Source organism: Hordeum vulgare, chromosome 4H (genome assembly GCF_904849725.1).
Source record: "Hordeum vulgare subsp. vulgare chromosome 4H, MorexV3_pseudomolecules_assembly, whole genome shotgun sequence".
Lineage (NCBI taxonomy): Eukaryota > Viridiplantae > Streptophyta > Magnoliopsida > Poales > Poaceae > Hordeum > Hordeum vulgare.
In genome coordinates, this window is record NC_058521.1 from 69,290,624 (window position 1) to 69,309,107 (window position 18,484).

At 47.4% G+C, this 18,484-nt stretch overlaps 1 protein-coding gene across 5 annotated transcripts; it reads left to right on the forward strand.

Annotated features, from left to right (window-relative positions):
- Positions 1–7,162: 7,162 nt before the first annotated feature.
- On the forward strand, positions 7,163–10,344 carry LOC123447908 (TATA-box-binding protein 2-like). Of its 5 annotated transcripts, none has more exons than XR_006631563.1 (4): positions 7,163–7,818; positions 8,006–8,128; positions 9,067–9,137; positions 9,844–10,344. XR_006631563.1 is itself a non-coding variant. In XM_045124624.1 (4 exons), the coding sequence occupies exons 1-4, from the start codon at positions 8,068–8,070 to the stop codon at positions 10,060–10,062; spliced, it is 279 nt and encodes a 92-aa protein (XP_044980559.1). In that variant the 5' UTR covers positions 7,185–8,067; the 3' UTR covers positions 10,063–10,344. The 5 variants fall into 5 exon arrangements, 2 of the variants coding, with proteins under 2 accessions (XP_044980559.1, XP_044980560.1); XM_045124624.1 differs by having other exon boundaries at positions 7,185–8,128; positions 9,844–9,936; positions 10,009–10,344; XM_045124625.1 differs by having other exon boundaries at positions 7,185–8,128; positions 9,079–9,137; positions 9,844–9,936; positions 10,009–10,344.
- The last annotated feature ends 8,140 nt before the right edge of the window (positions 10,345–18,484 follow it).

Genomic DNA, 18,484 nt, shown 5'->3' on the forward strand with positions numbered 1-18,484 from the left:
TTGGGGATACCCGTGACCCTCGTCCACGGGACATGGAGGATTTCATTGGTACTATTGCTGTTGGAGAGGAGAGAGGAGTGTCTCGCGCTAGAATTGCTAGCATACATTTTCCTGTGCTTCGGTACTCCTCATTATTTGTGGGGAAATGTTTGATTGGTCGTGGGGAGGCTGGATCGCTTAGTTCTCTAGACCTTGCGATTTTGCACGAAGGCCTTTATAACGATAAGACTTATAGCCTAGGTGCTATAGTAGCCCAGCGGTTGAACACCAACCGTTCCAAGGGTGTCGTCTATGGAGGTATCTATGCTACCCGTCTTGCCACACACTTTGAGATACCCATTAGACTGGGGGAGGAAGGAGAGATGCTTCTCCCTGAGAAATATCTGGATTATGACAGCATGGTTCGCCATAATTTTCTGGATAGAGATGCTAGTAGACGGATGATTTATAACTTGGTATTTACTCGGGGTACTCGAGAGACTATTACTTTGCCTGCTCCTTCTTTGTTCGATCTTCATGCAGGAAGGTACACTATTATTCCCTCAGACATTTACGCATATTGGGGCTTGGCCCAACCACAGGTGCCCGTGCCAGAGCCGCCAGTCGAGTACCAAATGCCAGTATATCAGCGGGAGCCAGAGGAGCTCACACAGCAGTGGCATCCACAGTCTGCTTCGGAGTATCCCGAAGCTGGTTATTCCCCACCTTGGGAGTAGACCAAGCTAGGCCAAAAGCCTAAGCTTGGGGGAGTACGTGTTCTCACCGACCTTACATTTATGCTTATGCTTTCACTTTGTTAGCCGGTGTTTACACTTTGCCACCGTATTATCCATGCTAGTTTATTTTCGTTTTCTTGTGTTTGTGTTCTTTTGAGAAAACCCAAAAAGATTTCCCTTTCTTCTTTTGCTTGTTGGGAGCTTTCCCGTGTAAATAGTTTTCTTTTTCTTTGGGTCAAGGTAGAAGATATTGGTTACAATGTTTAGTGGTTCTTGCATGCATACCTATTTAGCTTTCAAAGAGCCATATTACTTTGTCTTCTCCTTTGTGTTTGCCTACAGATTCAGCTTAGTCCAATGCACGAGCGCTCTTATTATTGTTCACATTGTTCGATCGTGCAAATGAAAGGCAATAATGATGATATATGATGAAGTGACTCAGACTGGAAAAGCTGGTATGAACTCTATCTATTTTGTTTTTGTAAATATGACTAGCTTGTCATCCGAGATTCAGCTTTGTTGTGAGAGAACCATGTTTGCAATGACAACTTAGAGATCATAGTTTCCGATGCCATGCTTAACTAGCTGAGAGCTTATAATGGTTTGTCTTGAATGCCAACATAGATTTTAAGATGACTATGATGTAGTATGATAGGATGGTATTCTCCTTTGAATGATTCAAGTGGCTTGACTTGGCGCATGTTCATGCATGTAGTTGAAACAAAATCATCATAGCTTCTATGATGTTCGTGTTCATGGTGATTTATATCTTGTTCATGCTTGCATTCAATGTTAGTCAAACTCATTGCATCTTGATGACTGTTGTCGCTCTCTAGTTGGTCGTTTCCCAGTCTTTTGTTAGCCTTCACTTGTACTAAGCGGAATACTTTTTGTGCATCCACGTCCATAAACCCAAAAGTTTTTTCCATGAGAGTCCACCATACCTACCTATTTGCGCTATCTACCTGCCGTTCCAAGTAAATTTGCATGTGCCACTCTCTAAACCTTCAAGAAATAATCTGTTTTGCATGCCCGAACCGCTCATGTGGTGACACGGGGCTATTGGTATCTTCCATGCTAGGAGTGTTATCCTTGACATGTGTTTATTCACTGTCATTCAAGAGAAAGGGGCCGGTAATTGGAATGCCCAGTTCCACGCTTAAATTGAAAACATAACTGTAAAACAAGACTCCCCCCGGATTGATGTTAGTATGGACGGTACCCGAGGATTCGGCTAGCCGTGGAGTGTGATTGATTGGTGGTGGAGGAGTTAAAACTTTACTTTTCTGTTTGGGAACCGCCTATATCATGAGTAGCATGGAAGATATCGAGAACTCTTGGTCATTGCGTTGACAATGAAAGCATGCCATCCAAAATTATTATCTCTGTTTTCAAAGCATGAGCTCTGGCACCTCTGCAAATCAATGCTTCCCTCTGCGAAGGGCCTGACTATTTATTTTCCTGTTGAGTCATCCTCTTCTTTTATAAGCACCAATTAGAGAGCACCTATGTCATTTTTATGCTTTGCTTTTGATTGATATTGAGTATGACTATGACTGGATCTTCGTTGCCATGAATTACAATGTTTAGTCAGCCCTTGATCTTTGAAAGTGCTCTGCATTTATGTTTTACGGTCTCAGAAAGAGCTAGCGAGATACCACCTATTCATATTGCTTCATGCTTGTTTTGATTGAAGTGTTGGTATTTGAAACTCATTATTATTTGCTCTTTAGCTAATTATGCCATTGATATTAGTTTACCGTGAGACCTTTGAGTCACTTGCTTATGTGGTTAACTTGTGATCTTGCTGAAATTCTGGTTATGAGTTAGACATAGTTGCAACAACAAGATCAAACAGAGTTTGTCAAAGTTTTTCTTTCTCTCTCAGTTTGTCAACTGAGTTGCTTGAGGACAAGCAATGTTTTAAGCTTGGGGGAGTTGATACGTCTCCATCGTATCTACTTTTCCAAATTCTTTTGCCCTTGTTTTGGACTCTAATTTGCATGATTTGAATGGAACTAACCTAGACTGACGCTGTTTTCAGCAGAATTGCCTTGGTGTTGTTTTGTGCATAAATGAAAGTTCTCAGAACGTCCTGAAAATTTACGGAGGCGCCGCCACATCCTGTTCTTCATCTAGAGGACAGATCTGGAGTCCGTTTTGGGCTCCGGAGAGGGGAAATCGTCGCCATCGTCATCATCAACCTTCTTCCCTCTCCAATTCCATGAAGCTCTTTGTCGTTCGTGAGTAATCTATTCGTAGGCTCGCTGGGCGGTGATGAGTAGGATGAGATCTATCATGTAATCGAGTTAGTTTTGACGGGGATTGATCCCTAGTATCCACTATGTTCTGAGATTGATGTTGCTACTACTTTGCCATGCTTAATGCTTGTCACTAGGGCCCGATTGCCATGATTTCAGATATGGAATTATTATGTTGTCACCAATATATGTGTGTTTTCGATCCGATCTTGCAAGTTGTAGTTACCTACTATGTTTTATGACCCGGTAACCCCGGAGTGACAATAACCGGAACCACTCCCGGTGATGACCATACTTTGAGGAGTTCATGCGTTCACCAAGTGCTAATGCGTTGGTCCGGTACTTTATTAAAAGGAGAATCTTAATATCCCGTAGTTTCCTTTTGGACCCTGCTGCCACGGGAGGGATGGACAATAGATGGCATGCAAGTTCTTTTCCCTAAGCACGTATGACGACACACAGAATGCATGCCTACATCACATTGACGAACGGGAGCTAGCCACATATCTCTCCGTGTTATAACTATTGCATGATGAATATCATCCAAACAAAACACCGACCCATTGCCTACGAGTTTGTCCCATTGTTGCTGTTACTTGTTTTGCACTGTTGCTGTTACTTGTTTTGCACTGCTGTTGTTACTTGTTTTGCTCTGCTGCTGTTACTTGCTACTGTTGTTGCTGCTGTTACTTGTTGTGCTGCTACTTTGCTGTTGCTACTTTGCTTGCAGATATTAATCTTTCAGGTGTGTTTGAATCTGACACATTCAGCTGCTAATACTTGAGAGTATCTTCTCACTTCCTATTGGCGAATCAACAAATTTGGGTTGAATACACTACCCTCGAAAACTGCCTCGATCCCACGCGCTGGTGGGTTATTGCAAGACAATTTCTAATTGTTGAGGAATCGAGAATAGCAGTCGTCTAGCCATTGCCAGAGATTGCCAATCATCCAGCAAGCAAGACGGAGAAGTAGATGAGTTCTCCGGCAGCGTGACGATGCTCCGATGGTGGTGATGATCTACTCGTGCAGGGCTCCGCCCGAGCTCCGCAGAAATACGATCTATAGGAAGAAATATGGTGTCTAGATCTGAGTTGCACGTGGCAAAAGTTGTCTCAAATCAGCCCTAAATCACCACTATATATAGGAGGGAGGGGGAGGACGCTTGCCTTGAGGACCAAGTCCCCAAGGGTGCGCCGACCAGGAAGGAGAGGAGTAAACCTACTCCAATTAGGATTGGAAAGTGGAGTCCTTCTCTTTCTTCCCACCTCCCTTTTTTTTTCTCTTTGGTTTTCTTCTCTTTGCGCCTAGGCCTTCTTGGGCTGTCCCACCAGCCCACTAAGGGCTGGTACGCCACCCCTAAGGCCATTGGGCTCCCTCCGGGTGGGTTGTCCCCCTCCCGATGAACTTCCGGAACCCATTCGTCACTCCCGGTACAATGTCGGTAATGCCCGAAAACCTTCCAGTAACCAAATGAAACCATCCTATATATCAATCTTCATTTCCGGACCATTCCGGAAACCCTCGTGACGTCCGTGATCTCATCCGGGACTCTGAACAACATTCGGTAACCTAACATATAACTCAACTATACTAAAACACCATTGAACCTTAAGTGTGCAGACCCTGCGGGTTCAAGAACTATGTAGACATGCCCCGAGGCACTTCTCGGTCAATATCCAATAGCGGGACCTGGATGCCCATATTGGATCCTACATATTCTCCGGACATCTTATCGGTTGAACCTCAGTGTCAAGGATTCATATAATCCCGTATGTCATTCCCTTTGTCCTTCAGTATGTTACTTGCCCGAGATTTGATCGTCGGTATCTGCATACCTATTTCAATCTTGTTACCGGCAAGTCTCTTTACTCGTTCCGTAATACAAGATCCCGTGACTTACACTTAGTCACATTGGTTGCAAGGCTTGTGTGTGATGTTGTATTACTAAGTGGGCCCTAAGATACCTCTCCGTCACACGGAGTGACAAATCCCAGTCTTGATCCATACTAACTCAACCGACACCTTCGGAGATACCTCTAGAGCACCTTTATAGTCACCCAGTTACGTTGCGACGTTTGATGCACATAAGGTATTCCTCCGGTGCCACTGAGTTATATGATCTCATGGTCATAGGAACAAACACTTGACACGCAAAAAACAATAGCAATAAAACGACACGATCAATATGCTACGTTCATAGTTTGGGTCTTGTCCATCACATGATTCTCCTAATGATGTGATCCCATTATCAAGTGACAACACTTGCCTATGGTCAGGAAACCTTGACCATCTTTGATCAATGAACTAGTCAACTAGAGGCTCACTAGGGACAGTGTGTTGTCTATGTATCCACACATGTATTTGAGTTTCCAATCAATACAATTCTAGCATGGATAATAAACAATTATTATGAACAAGGAAATATAATAATAACTAATTTATTATTGCCTCTAGGGCATATTTCCAACAGGACTTGATTTAAAAAAAAGGAAAACTCAACTAAAAATTAATAAATGTAGTTTAAAAACTTAAAACATAATAAGATTAATATTAATAAAGGCCCAGTTTTCACGACCACAAAACGGCCCAGTTTGACATAATTAACATAAAAAGTAGCCCCGTCGTTGTCGTCGCCATCTTCACTGGTCGCCGGTGTCGTCGTCGTCGCCGTCGCTGACGAGGTCGACGTAGGGCGGCGGCGTCCAGAGGTGGGCGGGTGGTCCCTGGTGCGCGGGGGCGTGTTGGAAGCTGGCCTGCGGGCGCGGTCCCCGACGAAGTAGGAGGCACGCCGCACGGCGTGCTCGTCCCTCAACCATGTGTCCCAGAGGGTGGAGTCGGCAGCGTACCTTGGGTCGTAGTAGAGGTCGTCGGGGAGGAGGCAACGACGGCGCTCGATCTCCTCGTGACGCGCACAACCGCTCGTCGGCACCGGCGGGATGGAGACGCGGTCGGCGGAGAGATGCCACGCGTTGGGGAGGTGGACATCGCTTCATAGGACCGGCGTCCTCGTCTCCCAGTAGTGCCGGCAGACCTCAACGCTGAGGTACTACCGGTCGCGATGGCCGGCGGGCCTGGGAGCGATGGTGAAGGGAGCCGCGGCCTGGCGAGGCGGCCTCCTCCTTCACGGAGCCGCGGCGGCGTCCCGACGAGGAGCCATCCTCACGGTCGTGGGTGCCCTTGCGGCCGTAGTTCCACAGACCCATGGTTGCGGCGGCCGGCGAGTTCGAGGAGGAGGCTAGGGTTCGCGGAGGGAACTGTCAGGTTTCGAGGAGGCCGCGGGGGTGGCGATGGGAACTGTGGACGACCGGTCCACGACTTCCTCATTTAAGAAGGACCGCGACCGTCCCCTGGGCGGATAACAGGCGGGCCTGACCACTTGTGCGCATTGATGCGGGTGGGTGGGAGGTTGGTGGCTGCCTGCCACGCGTCCCCGACGCGGACGAGCACGCGTTCGTTTGATGTCCGCCGCGATCCAAATCCCGTGCAAGTTTGAGCTCAAAATGGATCGTGCCGGACACAAAACGGACAGGATGGGTCCGGGCCGTCTCGCGCTGGGCTGACTTGTTCGTCCCTTTTACCCCAAACGGACGGGGCCGGACAGAATGGGGTCGTGCGGTGGAGTTGGCCTTATCTCATCGCATAAGAGCATGGTTAATAGTACAGCCAGCTGCTGGCTATATGATGTTGACACGTCATCTATAGCCAAGCTTATAGCCCGCAAGTACAATAGATAGATGTAAATAAGTATTATTTTATTGATATAAGGCCCACCATCCTCTCTCACAAAGTGTCTACGAGCACGTGTTAGAGCCTGCTGTTAGTTTAAGTCTTACAGCCCGCCTTCTTTTCTCTCTCTTACAACTCATTACAAATATATTATTTTAAATGTTACAGTCCGCCTACGTCATCCTATTATACTTGCTCTAAGGGGGTGTTTGGTTACAGGAACTTATTAGGGACTTAGAACTTATAAGTCCATTTAAGTCTCATCTAAACCAAATACGAGGGACTTGGACTTAAAGTGGGCATTTGAGACTTATGAAATAAGACTTAAGAGTCTTATAGTGACTTATAATTGTAATATGGTCTTTTAATCCATGTTAAGTCCTAGGAACCAAACATGTAGGAATTTTTTAGGGACTTAGCACTTATAAGTTGGGACTAAAAAAAAGTCATAGCCCGCTCGTTTCTCATTTTTCTTATAAAGTAACAAAAAGAAAAAGCTTATTCTCAGCAGCACAGCCGCCGCCGCCGCTTCCGTCCACGGCGCCGCTACGCCTCCTCCTATTCCCGTCCCGCCATCCCTCCTCCACACCACGGCGAAGACCGTCCCCTCCACCTTCCCTTCCCTCCAAGGCGTCGCCCGTCCACCCTCTCCACGCTACGGCGTCGCCGTCGTCCTCTCCCCGACAATCGCTGGCGCCGCTACGTCGGCACCGAGCCCGCGTGCGAGCCATTCTGGCATTCCGGGCAGCCGGATCTGGCCGGGAGGTGCAGAAGGGCTCGCCACTCTCCGTACGTTCTGGCCACGAAGCTGGTCCGTCCGGATGTGGGTGGGACGACCTCAGGCACAGCGGTGTGGCGCGGCGAGGAGGAGGGACGGCGCCCTCGTCGTCGGGCCCGCACTTCTACCCCAGCTGATCTGCACCGAGCATAGTCGCGCTGCGGCGCCGTCGATCTCCATGACGAGGTAAGGCGAGGCCGATTCCTGGTGCCAAGGAGTGCACACAGTCGCGCCGAGGGCGACCACCACGGCGACGCGACCTGCTTCTCACCGTAGAGCTGCCACCTTCTCCGAGTACGGAAGGCACGTGATGATTTACGCCACTGATTCTCAGGTTTGCCCTGCCCGCCTGGTTATGTATATATGTGCAAACACAAATATCCTTTTTATGGAAGTAGATGCTCTGTTCAAATACTTGATATCTTTAGCACATGCCAGTTGGTTTAGAGGTTCAAATGCAATTAGTATTTCCAATCCTTATTTGTTGTGCCATTAATGTTTTCTTAATTTTGGACACGCAGCTGGATTTTGGTATGACTCGGAATCAGTATTTACAACTCCAAGGACAGAATATATAGTGCAGATGCAGAAAGTGGCGAGGCTTCACCAAAAAACATTGAAAAATCTCACACGCCTGACTCAAAGTGAAGTTTTCTTTAGCAAACAATGATATTTGTCTGAAAGAAAGTGAACAAGCACTGAAATTAACCAACTCAACAAACTTAAAGAAAGTGAACAATCTACACTTCAAAAACATCATGTACTTTATTTGCCTTTTGGATTAAGCCCATACATACACTCTACCAAATTTGTTAAGCATTGCACAATACATATCCATGTCCTGAACCATTTCTCCATGCATTCTTTTTTCAGTTGCCATTACATTTACTCAATGTAGACTAAGCATATGTACCTTGTCCTGCCGTACGAAAACTGAGAACAGAGGCATGTAAAAAAACTCTGAACAGAGGCAGCAGTTTTTTCTATATTAATGAATCAAACCAGTTAAGCACTGGGCAATGCATATCCCTGTTCTGAACCATGCTACATGCATATTTTTTTACTCGTCTGAAAACAAACAATCAAGTACGATAGGGACCCTGATAAGGTTGTTTAAGATTCAGTTTACATCACACCCTGAAAGCTGGCATGTCATTTGACCATATAGGCATTATTCTCCAACAAAATAAAATGCTCTCGTGATAGAAGGCTATAAATCACGATTAATGTAAATAAGAACCCAAGCCGGGTTCACCTAAACAACAACTAAAATAATAGAAGACGATAAATCAGAACTTTCTATTGGGTTTTAGGCAATCTAAGTTCAGGTGTAAACGACAATGTGCCTTTTCATTGTCAATCCGAGGTGAGGAAAATGGAACAATGTATGCATAGCTAATAACAATCTTTAAATCGATCATTTTGCCTTCTTTTTAGGCCTAAAATAGACGGGCCTGTCAATGTGACATGCACATATGTGTAATCTGGACATTTTCTCTGTCTTTTGCTGTTCTGATGCATTCAAATTTGTTCAACAGCATATATGTTATGCTTTGCTTTGCTGACATTCTATTTTGAATAGCGTTTGTTGCAGTTATCACGCGGATTAGAGAACCAAAAGCTACCACATTGATATTTGCTTCAGGAAAAATGGTAAGGCCCAGTTCATGTACATCTGATGCAGCATATGTTCTTTTGTAGTTTGATTATCTTATGATGTTGGAGCTGGTATTGTACGCGCATATGAGTAGCTATTCAAGTTGTAGTCATCCAAGTGTTGAAATTCAATGCAGTTTCCCATGGACACTAAGCGTTTGGGGTTCACTACATATTTTTCTCATTAGCTACATGTTAGAATTAAATCTTTTTAACCATTAGAAAAGCCCTCTATTCAGCCACAGAAAAAATAAGGCAAAGATTTGTTGAGATTGGATTGATAGTTGAGTTCATTTAAAATTTCTTGGCTATTAGTTGCTCCCATTAACCTTAATTGAAACCTGCAAAAATGTTTTGATTCAGTGGCCTTTGTTAACATTTTCTGAGACAGCCAATTTGATAGTTATACCAGAGAGTTATTGTCTTAGTGGTCTTATCCTCCTAATTACATACTTATGTGAAGTATACCGTTGCTGTATTATGAGGTTTGCACTGGAGCAAAAAGTGAACAGCAATCTAAACTCGTAGCTAGAAATGTATTGTCTAGCTTTATTTCCTTTCATACATATCGGAGGTGAAAGGTTCGCAAATTGTAAACTTTTCCTTCAAAATTCAAGCTACCTATGCTACTTGTGCAAAGTGTGCATGTTTATACCTTGATAATTGTTTGTTTGTTGAACCCTTGTTAATTATGTAATGTCAGGACTTCAAGATCCAGAATGTTGTTGCCTCTTGTGATGTCAAATTCCCTATCAGGCTTGAGGGCCTCGCATATTCTCATGGCGCTTTCTCACGTGTAAGTTACTAAGTGGAATTATGTTCTATCAGCACTATTTTATCACGTATGATATTTTTCTTTCTTTCCCAGAACATAATAATTGGAGTAAAGATAGGGGCAAGACCGTATTCTTTGAAAGTGTAGCCGCCCGTGACAGCTGAAGCTGAGGTAGCTAGATCTGGACGAACCATTGCAATGGATTCATCGCACGGGGTGTTCCGCATAGCCTTCTCCTGCTGTCTGTGTTGAACACTCCTCTAAAACTTTAGCTTACGTGTTAACCTATCTCGGTGTTCCCGCATCTGTCCGTTTATGTGTACGTTCTTCGTATTGTAAGCTGCTTGTCGCTGTGTGTTTATATGATCCATTTGGTCTTGGGATAAGACATCACCGAAGATTGTTTCCTTATTTATCTTCTTCTGATAAGATTCTCGTCTCTGTGTATTTATCATATCCCTTTTTTGTTGGTACAAAAATCACTGGAGTTTGTTTGCTCTTCATTTTTTTTTCCGGTAAGCAGCCCGTTGGTTAGCGTTTCTCTTATCCCTTTGTTCTTGGTATAAGACATCATCGGAGGCTCTTTCAACTTTTTTTTTCTTCTTATAAGGCGCTCTTCTCCGTGTGAACAGAATATCCCTATTTTCCTCTGATAAGGTCCCATTAGAGGCACCACCAAGAGGGGGCCGTTTAGAGGTATCTTCAACCGTCATGTTCTGTTCATATCAGAAAATGAGACTTTGCTTTTTCTGGGAACCATGTGGTCAGGTTAGACGAGATACCAGTGATGAGGTTACAGCTAATGAAATACTCCCTCTGTCTCAAGTTTAATACAAATTTGTACTATAGCTAGTATAAAGTTGTGATACTTATTTTGGGACAGAGGGAGTACATGATAGTGTACTGATATGAACAGGGCTTTGCTCTTGTTGATCAAGTGAAAATGAGACATGATCGTGTACTGATATGAACAGGGCTTTGCTTTTGTTGATCAAGTGAAAATGAGACGAATGAGCATCAATCTTCATGAGTCATGTTCCATCTATATAGATTATTATATTCATAATATACAATGACACTAAAGAATTGCATTTTCTATCTATCTTTCACAGCATGCCATGTTCTATAGACATGCCATGGGTACAGTATAGAACACTCCAAGAAAAGGATGTGAACCAAGAAATTAATAAGAATTGCAAACGGATTTGATCTCAAAGAAATTTGTCAGAATAGCTAGAGTGCCTAGGTGAGCTCTGCCAAAAATTTCACTATTTCTTTATAGATTAGAACGTCCTGATCTTCATTTGTTTGATAAGAGTTAATACTATCAAGGGATGATTGTTATTACAACTTTTGAATGTCTTGGCAAATGTTTCAGCAACATAAAGATACACCAGTCCATGGATTAAAAAGATGCTGGTAAGATGGCTCGGACGTGATTAACAGCATGGTGATTAAGATACAAGAAGATAATGCTCAATACATAAACAGATGACGTAACCATACCACGATATGGAAACGGAAGTTGCACATGAACCAAAATCATGTCTGATACAAATACTGTGCACAAGAAGTATAGCAAATACTCTTAAGAGAGTTTAATTGTTACAAATTTAGGTAGTGTCGTGGGTATAAGTCTGACAGTAGAAGTACGGGGTACGAAAGTATATGGGCAGAGCCTTAGCTACGGCGAGGATGTATAAGTTCAGACCCGTCTACGGTGGAGGTAAAAGCCCTACGTCTCAGTGCTCTGGGAGCTTTGTGTCGAGTGTATAAGGGGATTACAACAAGTGCCAACCCCTGTACCAGTGCTGAAGGGCGGCTTATATAGAGTGCGCTGCCCTTCATAATGGTCTGGTGGACAGGGGTGGAGTAATGACGAGTAAACGCTGGCGTTACTGGTAACGTAAGCTTTAAATGCTAGTTATGGTGTATGAAAACGTATGACTGTTGCCCTCCTGGGAAGTTACGGCGTACAGAGTGGATTCCAGTCGGTACGTTAGATATGCTCCGAGTGGATCGTCGCCGACTGGATGATGGGGGCGTCTACAGTTCAGTCGGAACTGTCTAAGGGTCTTGTCCTCTATGAAGGGTAGTCCTTGGGTAGGACTTATAGGGCAGACCTATGACCCTACCCTGGGACTATAACCCCGTCATTAGTCCCCGAATGGATCGAGGTTGGAACGATGAAGTGATGTCCTAAGTTTGGAGCCGACTGATATTGAGGTGATCTTAGCGTTGTTTGCCTCGATCCATTTTATCTTTGCGGCTAGCGATCCGAGTGGATATGCGAGCGAAACGAACCGTGAGGGACCGATTGCTTCTGCGGAATCTTTTGACGTGACCGGTCATACTGGCAGCACCGGATTTTCCGGGATCCTCAAATTTCGGTTGCCTCGCGCTCAGCGGGGATGACGACATCGTCATCGAGTATATTTCGCCTCCTCGATTACCGCGCCATGATCTTCTCCACTAATCTTGCTACAGCCGGTGGGAGGATAAGATCTTGGGCCCACTTGTAGGTCACCCAGTCGGAGGCCTATTAAAGCCTCCCCGGCGGAACTTCCTGTTGCGCTGCTCATCCTCCTCCCATTTATCTCGTCCCTCTCGCAACTCTCTGCACTCCTCAAGCCACCTCCTTCCCCTCCTCCTCTGCGGATCCGTCGCCCTCGCCATGACGAAGGGGCAGACCAGCAAGCTCGAGGCGCAGAAGAAGAAGAAGAAGGGGGCGGCCTCCACTCAGCGGCGGCAACGGGCGTTGCCGGCGGGCTGGATCCAGGGGGACTTCCTCCCTTCCACGGTGAGGGAGAACGACGTGCTGGAGCTGGTGGAACACGGCATGGTCGTCAAGAAGTCTTGGAGGTTGCCGGAAGGCGAGATGGAGCCGGCACCGAAGGAGGGGCAACACGTTCTGCTGCTCAGCCACGTGACGAGAGGTTTCTCCTTGCCTCCCCATCCTTTCTTCCGAGGTATCATGAATTACTTCGGGGCGCAGCTCCATCACTTCCCGCCGAATGCAATAGCTCATCTTTCCGCATTCATCACCCTCTGCGAGTGCTTCATAGGATGTCCTCTCCATTGGGGGCTCTTTAAATATGTCTTCTCCGCTAGATCTCAAACTGTTAAGAAGCTTAGCCAGTCGAATGATAAGACACACATCCTCCAGCTCTGCGGGGGTTTAGGCTTTCAGAAGAAAACAAAGAGTAGTTATCCCTCCCTTCAACTATCCGAGTCGGTTAGGAACTGGCAATCGTCCTGGTTCTATTGCCAGGACATTGCCTACCCGAATGCTTCGAGTGGGTTGCCACCCTTCAGTTTAGACCGTCCGGGCCCTCCTAGGAAGCTTGCGCTCTCTAAGGGAGAAAGAAACCAGATCCAGCCTTTGGTCGACGCGTTGATAGCCGTCGTCCGGAGGGGAGTCACCGGCATGGACCTGCTGGAGACTTTTCTGGGTCGTCGCATCCAGCCGCTGCAGGCCCGAGACCATGTTATGTGGCATTACACGGGGCCTTCGGATACCACTCGGTCTCATCCCGAAGACGTGAGCGAGGAGACCGTGAGTGCATGGGTCCGCAACATCACGGGCACATGTGATAACCCCGTGGGAGCTCGGCGGGTGAAGGCCTTCCGCGCCGAAAATCCTCTCCGAATGAGGTGAGTACATGTCGTTGAGTGCTTTTAACCTTCTCAGCTTTATTGCTTTTCTTGTCTCGCTGACTGACGTTGCCGACTGTGTTTTGTGCAGGAGTGGACGAACTGGCATTCTCCAGTCTCAAATAGGAACCCGGTCGAGGAAGAAGAAGGCAGCATGGAGGGCAGCGCGGATAGTGCCGAGTACGTCTCTCACAGTAGGGAGACGGAGGGGGAAACAGGAGAGGAGGAGAGTGAAGAGCAGAGCTCGTCACCCTCACCACCAGAACACCGCACCAAGCACCGTCATGACCCGCTGTTCCGCCGGCTCCTCCCGTGGCTCCGAGTGCTCGGAGTGTGAAGAGAACCAGGGGTGCTTCTGCCGAACCCGTGAACCAGCCGTCCAAGGTGGCTAAACCCAACGGGTCTAAACCTCGGAAAGCCTTACCCCGGATGAGGATCGCTGTTCCGGTCGCCTCAGCGTAAGTATCTTTGCTCTTCCATCTTCCTTCAGTATCCGATGAACTCTTCATTTTGGGAATTCATGTTTACCCGTCGAGTGGATTTCACTCAACAGAGCTGCTACCTCCGCCACCTCTCTGCCGCGCCAGGATGATGATCCCATGGACACTGATAACGCCGCCACGTCCCAGCAAGGTACGTTGTCACGACTCCGAGAGCTGTATTACCGTTTCGCGAGTGCTGTCTTTGATCTTGACCTTTTTCTGTATTTTTATTTTGCTCAGTCGGGCTTCCTTCGGAGGTGATCCATCTGGACGACGACGACCAAAGGAGGTCGGAACCAGCTTTGGCGCCCGTCCCTCGGGTTATCCAACCTGCTGCCAATCCTGCCATGAACGTGTCGCCCACTGAGACGGTGGCTCTCACGGCGGAACCGACTGGAGCAGAGCTCGGGATGCCCAGGGAGCCCGGGATACCTACGGCACCTTCTCCCACGCCGGGTTCGTCGGCTGTTCAATATGATGCCCGACGCCTCGCAAAAGATCAAGTAGGAGCCACCAAGGACGCCATGGTACAAGTGGAGCTGATGGTGGGCGACGCCAAGGGAGCATATGACTCCATTGCGTCTCTGTACAAGAAGAGCTTGGAGCTTCGGGATGATATCCGAGTAAGTGCGCTAGTAAGTGTTTACATTCCTCTTGGTGCTCACTGGGGGTTTCAGCGAGATACTCGGATACAATAGGTTGATTTTGCAGTGGGTTCACTCCGAGTGAACCTAGTGGGTGTAGTCCCCGAGACTTCTGCTGAGTGCTTGCGCCGGCAGTTGTCTTTATATGTATTTTCCATAATCTCTACAGATCAGAGCTGATCTGCCCGAATGGTACCAGTGGGGGCATGCCGAGTGCACCCACTGGGTGTAGTCCCCGAGAGTAGTGTTACTCGGGTCGAGTAATAGTAATCTCATAGTGTTGTTGGTTTGCTATGGAGCTCAATGGGATCGACCTGTTCGAGCTTCATACCAGTGGGGTCACTCTCAGTGAACCCACTGGGTGTAGTCCCCGAGACCGCTGTCGATTGCTTGCATCGGCAGGGGTCTGAAGAATCTTGAGTTTTGATTGTTTTGTCATATCTGTCGAGACTTTTTCCTTGTTGAATCTGGCTGATCCTCCCTTTGTGTCTCTTTGACAGAAGACTTGTGAAATGGGATCGGCCTATAATGCTCTGAAGGCTGAGAAGACTCAACTTGCTGCCGACTTGGAGGTAGCTGCGAATGACCTGGCTGGCATGAAGGAGGCTCTCGCTGAACGAGAAAAATCTTTGGAGGAATCTCGGGAGGCTAACAAGGCACTGCTAGTCGAAGTAGAAAAAATGAAGAGAGAGAGATCCGAATGGATGGGCCAGCTGAAGTTAATGAACACTCGGTGCAGAGCACAGGAGAACTACGTCGGCGACTGGGCGAAGAAGATGGTCGCACTGCTTAGTGGTAAGTTGCTTGCTGAGTGCTTTTTGACTTTGGAATTCACCCGGCGCTTATTTTCTCCCTGTCTTTTCTTTGCAGATTTCTGTCGGGACGTTGAGGCCGAAACAACCGAAATTGAACGGTCGCTTGGGCAACCGAATGTTCCACTCGGCGATGAAGCTAACCGGGACATGTTCCGAATGAATTCCCGCCTTAACAGGGTGGGTCCTTTCATTGGTCGCCTGAGAGGAGTTGTCGGCCGAATTGACAAGGAGTTATGGCCTAAAGATGACTCCCGGAACGAGATAGAGGGGTTGATGACTCGACTGGAGGACGTTCCAAGCAGAGTGCAGGCATGGAAGAAGTCTACCGCTCGGTGTGGTGCAGACGTGGCGCTGTCTCTGGTCCGAGTGCACTGCAAGGAAGCCCGTGAAGACAAGCTGAAGACGTTGTAGGTCGCCAACACCAAGAAGCTTCGATTTGAAGATTTCATGGAGACCTTCCTCGACACGGCCACTCGGATTGCAGATGGAATCGACCTCGACACCTTTGTGGAGCCTGCCAGCCCCGGCGACGCTTGATAAACTTTATGCCGAACGCACATTTACCTCGGTATGCCGAGTGTAGTATGTATTAAACTTTGGCCACTGCTGTTGGCCGGTACATTCTTGGCTCGGTGTGGATAAACTTGATTCACACCGAGCCGACTGATCATAGAACCAATTTGAATTCGAACCGGATCTTTTGCTCTTCTTTCACTGAGTTTTTTTTGACAGGATTTTGGCTCGTGGTTTTTGTTTGGGTGTCTCTTGGTGAAGCCAATGGCAAACATGCGGAGCATGTAGTTGTCAGTTGTCTTCACATCCACATGAGCCTCAATGAGGGTCTGCTAAGCCTCCGAGTGTATCTCGAGTGCCCACTCGGAGGAAGCTTTTTTACTTAGGCGACTCTGGTTCGCAGCTAAGTCTCCGAGTGTGACTTGAAATGCACACTCGGAGCAAGTTGTTTACTTAGGCGACTCTGAGTCGCAGCTAAGTCTCCGAGTGTGACTTTTGGTGCGCACTCGGAGCGAGTTTTTACTTAGGCGACTCTGGGTCGCAGCTAAGTCCCCGAGTGTGACTTTCGGTGCACACTCGGAGCGAGCTTTTACTTAGGCGACTCTGGGTCGCAGCTAAGTCCCCGAGCGTGACTTTTCGTGCACATTCGGAGCGAGTTTTTACTTAGGCGACTCTGGGTCGCAGCTAAGTCCCCGAGTGTGACTTTTAGTGCACACTCGGAGTGAGTTTTTACTTAGGCGACTCTGGGTCGCAGCTAAGTCCCCGAGTGTGACTTTTAGTGCACACTCGGAGCGAGTTTTTACTTAGGCGACTCTGGGTCACAGCTAAGTCTCTGAGTGTGACTTTTCGTGCACACTCGGAGAGAGTTGTTACTTAGGCGACTCTGGGTCGCAGCTAAGTCTCCGAGTGTGACTTTTGGTGCACACTCGGAGCAAGTCGAGTTGCTACTCATGTAGTTGTCAGTTGTCTTCACATCCACATGAGCCTCAATGAGGGTCTGCTAAGCCTCCGAGTGTATCTCGAGTGTCCACTCGGAGGAAGTTTTTTACTTAGGTGACTCTGGTTCGCAGCTAAGTCTCTGAGTGTGACTTCAAATGCACACTCGGAGCAAGTTGTTTACTTAGGCGACTCTGAGTCGCAGCTAAGTCTCCGAGTGTGACTTTTGGTGCACACTCGGAGCAAGTTTTTTACTTAGGCGACTCTGAGTCACAGCTAAGTCCCCGAGTGTGACTTTTCGTGCACACTCGGGCGAGTTGTTACTTAGGCGACTCTGGGTCGCAGCTAAGTCCCCGAGTGTGACTTTTGGCGCACACTCGGAGTCAGTTTTTTAGACCGGAGTCTGCAAACGCGGAAGAATTTTGAATCGGCAAGAAATTAATCCACTTTGTATTACTTCGATGATACTTGTTCTTTACATTGTCTCTGTCGGCGGTTATGTGTAGAAGCGCTTCAGTAGATCTCCATTCCATGCTCGTGGCTCGTCCGTTTCCCTGTCGAGGTTGTAGAGTCGATATGCTCCGTTGTTCAAGACCTTAGAAATGATGAACGGTCCTTCCCAGGCGGGAGCCAACTTGTGTGGTCTCTGTTGATCCACTCAGAGCACCAGGTCGCCTGCTTGGAACGTGCGGCTCCTAACGTACCGCGCATGAAATCGCCGCAGATCTTGTTGATAAATTGTTGAACAGATTAATGCCATTTCGCGCTCCTCTTCTAAAAGGTCCACTCCATCTTGCCTGGCTTGCTCTGCTTCGGCTTCGGAGAAGAGTTCGACTCATGGAGAGTTGTGAAGCAAGTCACTCGGAAGGACTGCCTCTGCTCCATAAACGAGGAAAAACGGGGATCGCCCTGTCGATCTATTCGGAGTTGTTCGGAGGCCCCACAACACCGAAGGCAGCTCGGTGACCCATGCGCCGGCGGCATGCCCAACTTCCCGCAGGAGTCGAGGCTTCAACCCTTGAAGAACGAGTCCATTCGTTCGCTCCGCTTGTCCGTTTGTTTGGGGGTGCGCAACGGACGCAAAATCCACTCGGATACCTTGGCCTGCGCAAAAACCTTTGGACCTGTCCGAGTCAAAGTTTGTGCCATTGTCGGTGATTATGCTGTGTGGAACCCCGTATCTGGCGATGATGTCTCTGATAAATTTAATGGCCGTGAGGGCATCAAGCTTCTTGATCGGCTTGGCTTCAATCCACTTGGTAAATTTGTCGACTGCTACCAGCAGATGGGAATCCTGCTTGGCCTGTTCTGAATGACCCGACTGTATCTAATCCCCACACAGCGAATGGCCAAGCAAGGGGAATTGTCTTCAGCGTGGACGTTGGCTTGTGGGACTTGTTTGAATAGAACTGACAACCCTCGCAACGATCGACTATATCTTTTGCCATTTCATTCGCCTGCAACCAGAAGAAACCAGCTCTGAATACTTTGGCGACGATCGCCCTTGAGGAGGCATGATTACCGC

Bases quoted from the DNA above. Each gene is read 5' to 3' on its own strand.
- LOC123447908 (XM_045124624.1), top strand. From the start codon at position 8,068: ATGCAGAAAGTGGCGAGGCTTCACCAAAAAACATTGAAAAATCTCACA. The intron at 9,138-9,843 runs GTAAGGCCCAGT...ATGTAATGTCAG, and splicing joins TATTTGCTTCAGGAAAAATG to GACTTCAAGATCCAGAATGT. The intron at 9,937-10,008 runs GTAAGTTACTAA...TTTCTTTCCCAG, and splicing joins CTCATGGCGCTTTCTCACGT to AACATAATAATTGGAGTAAA.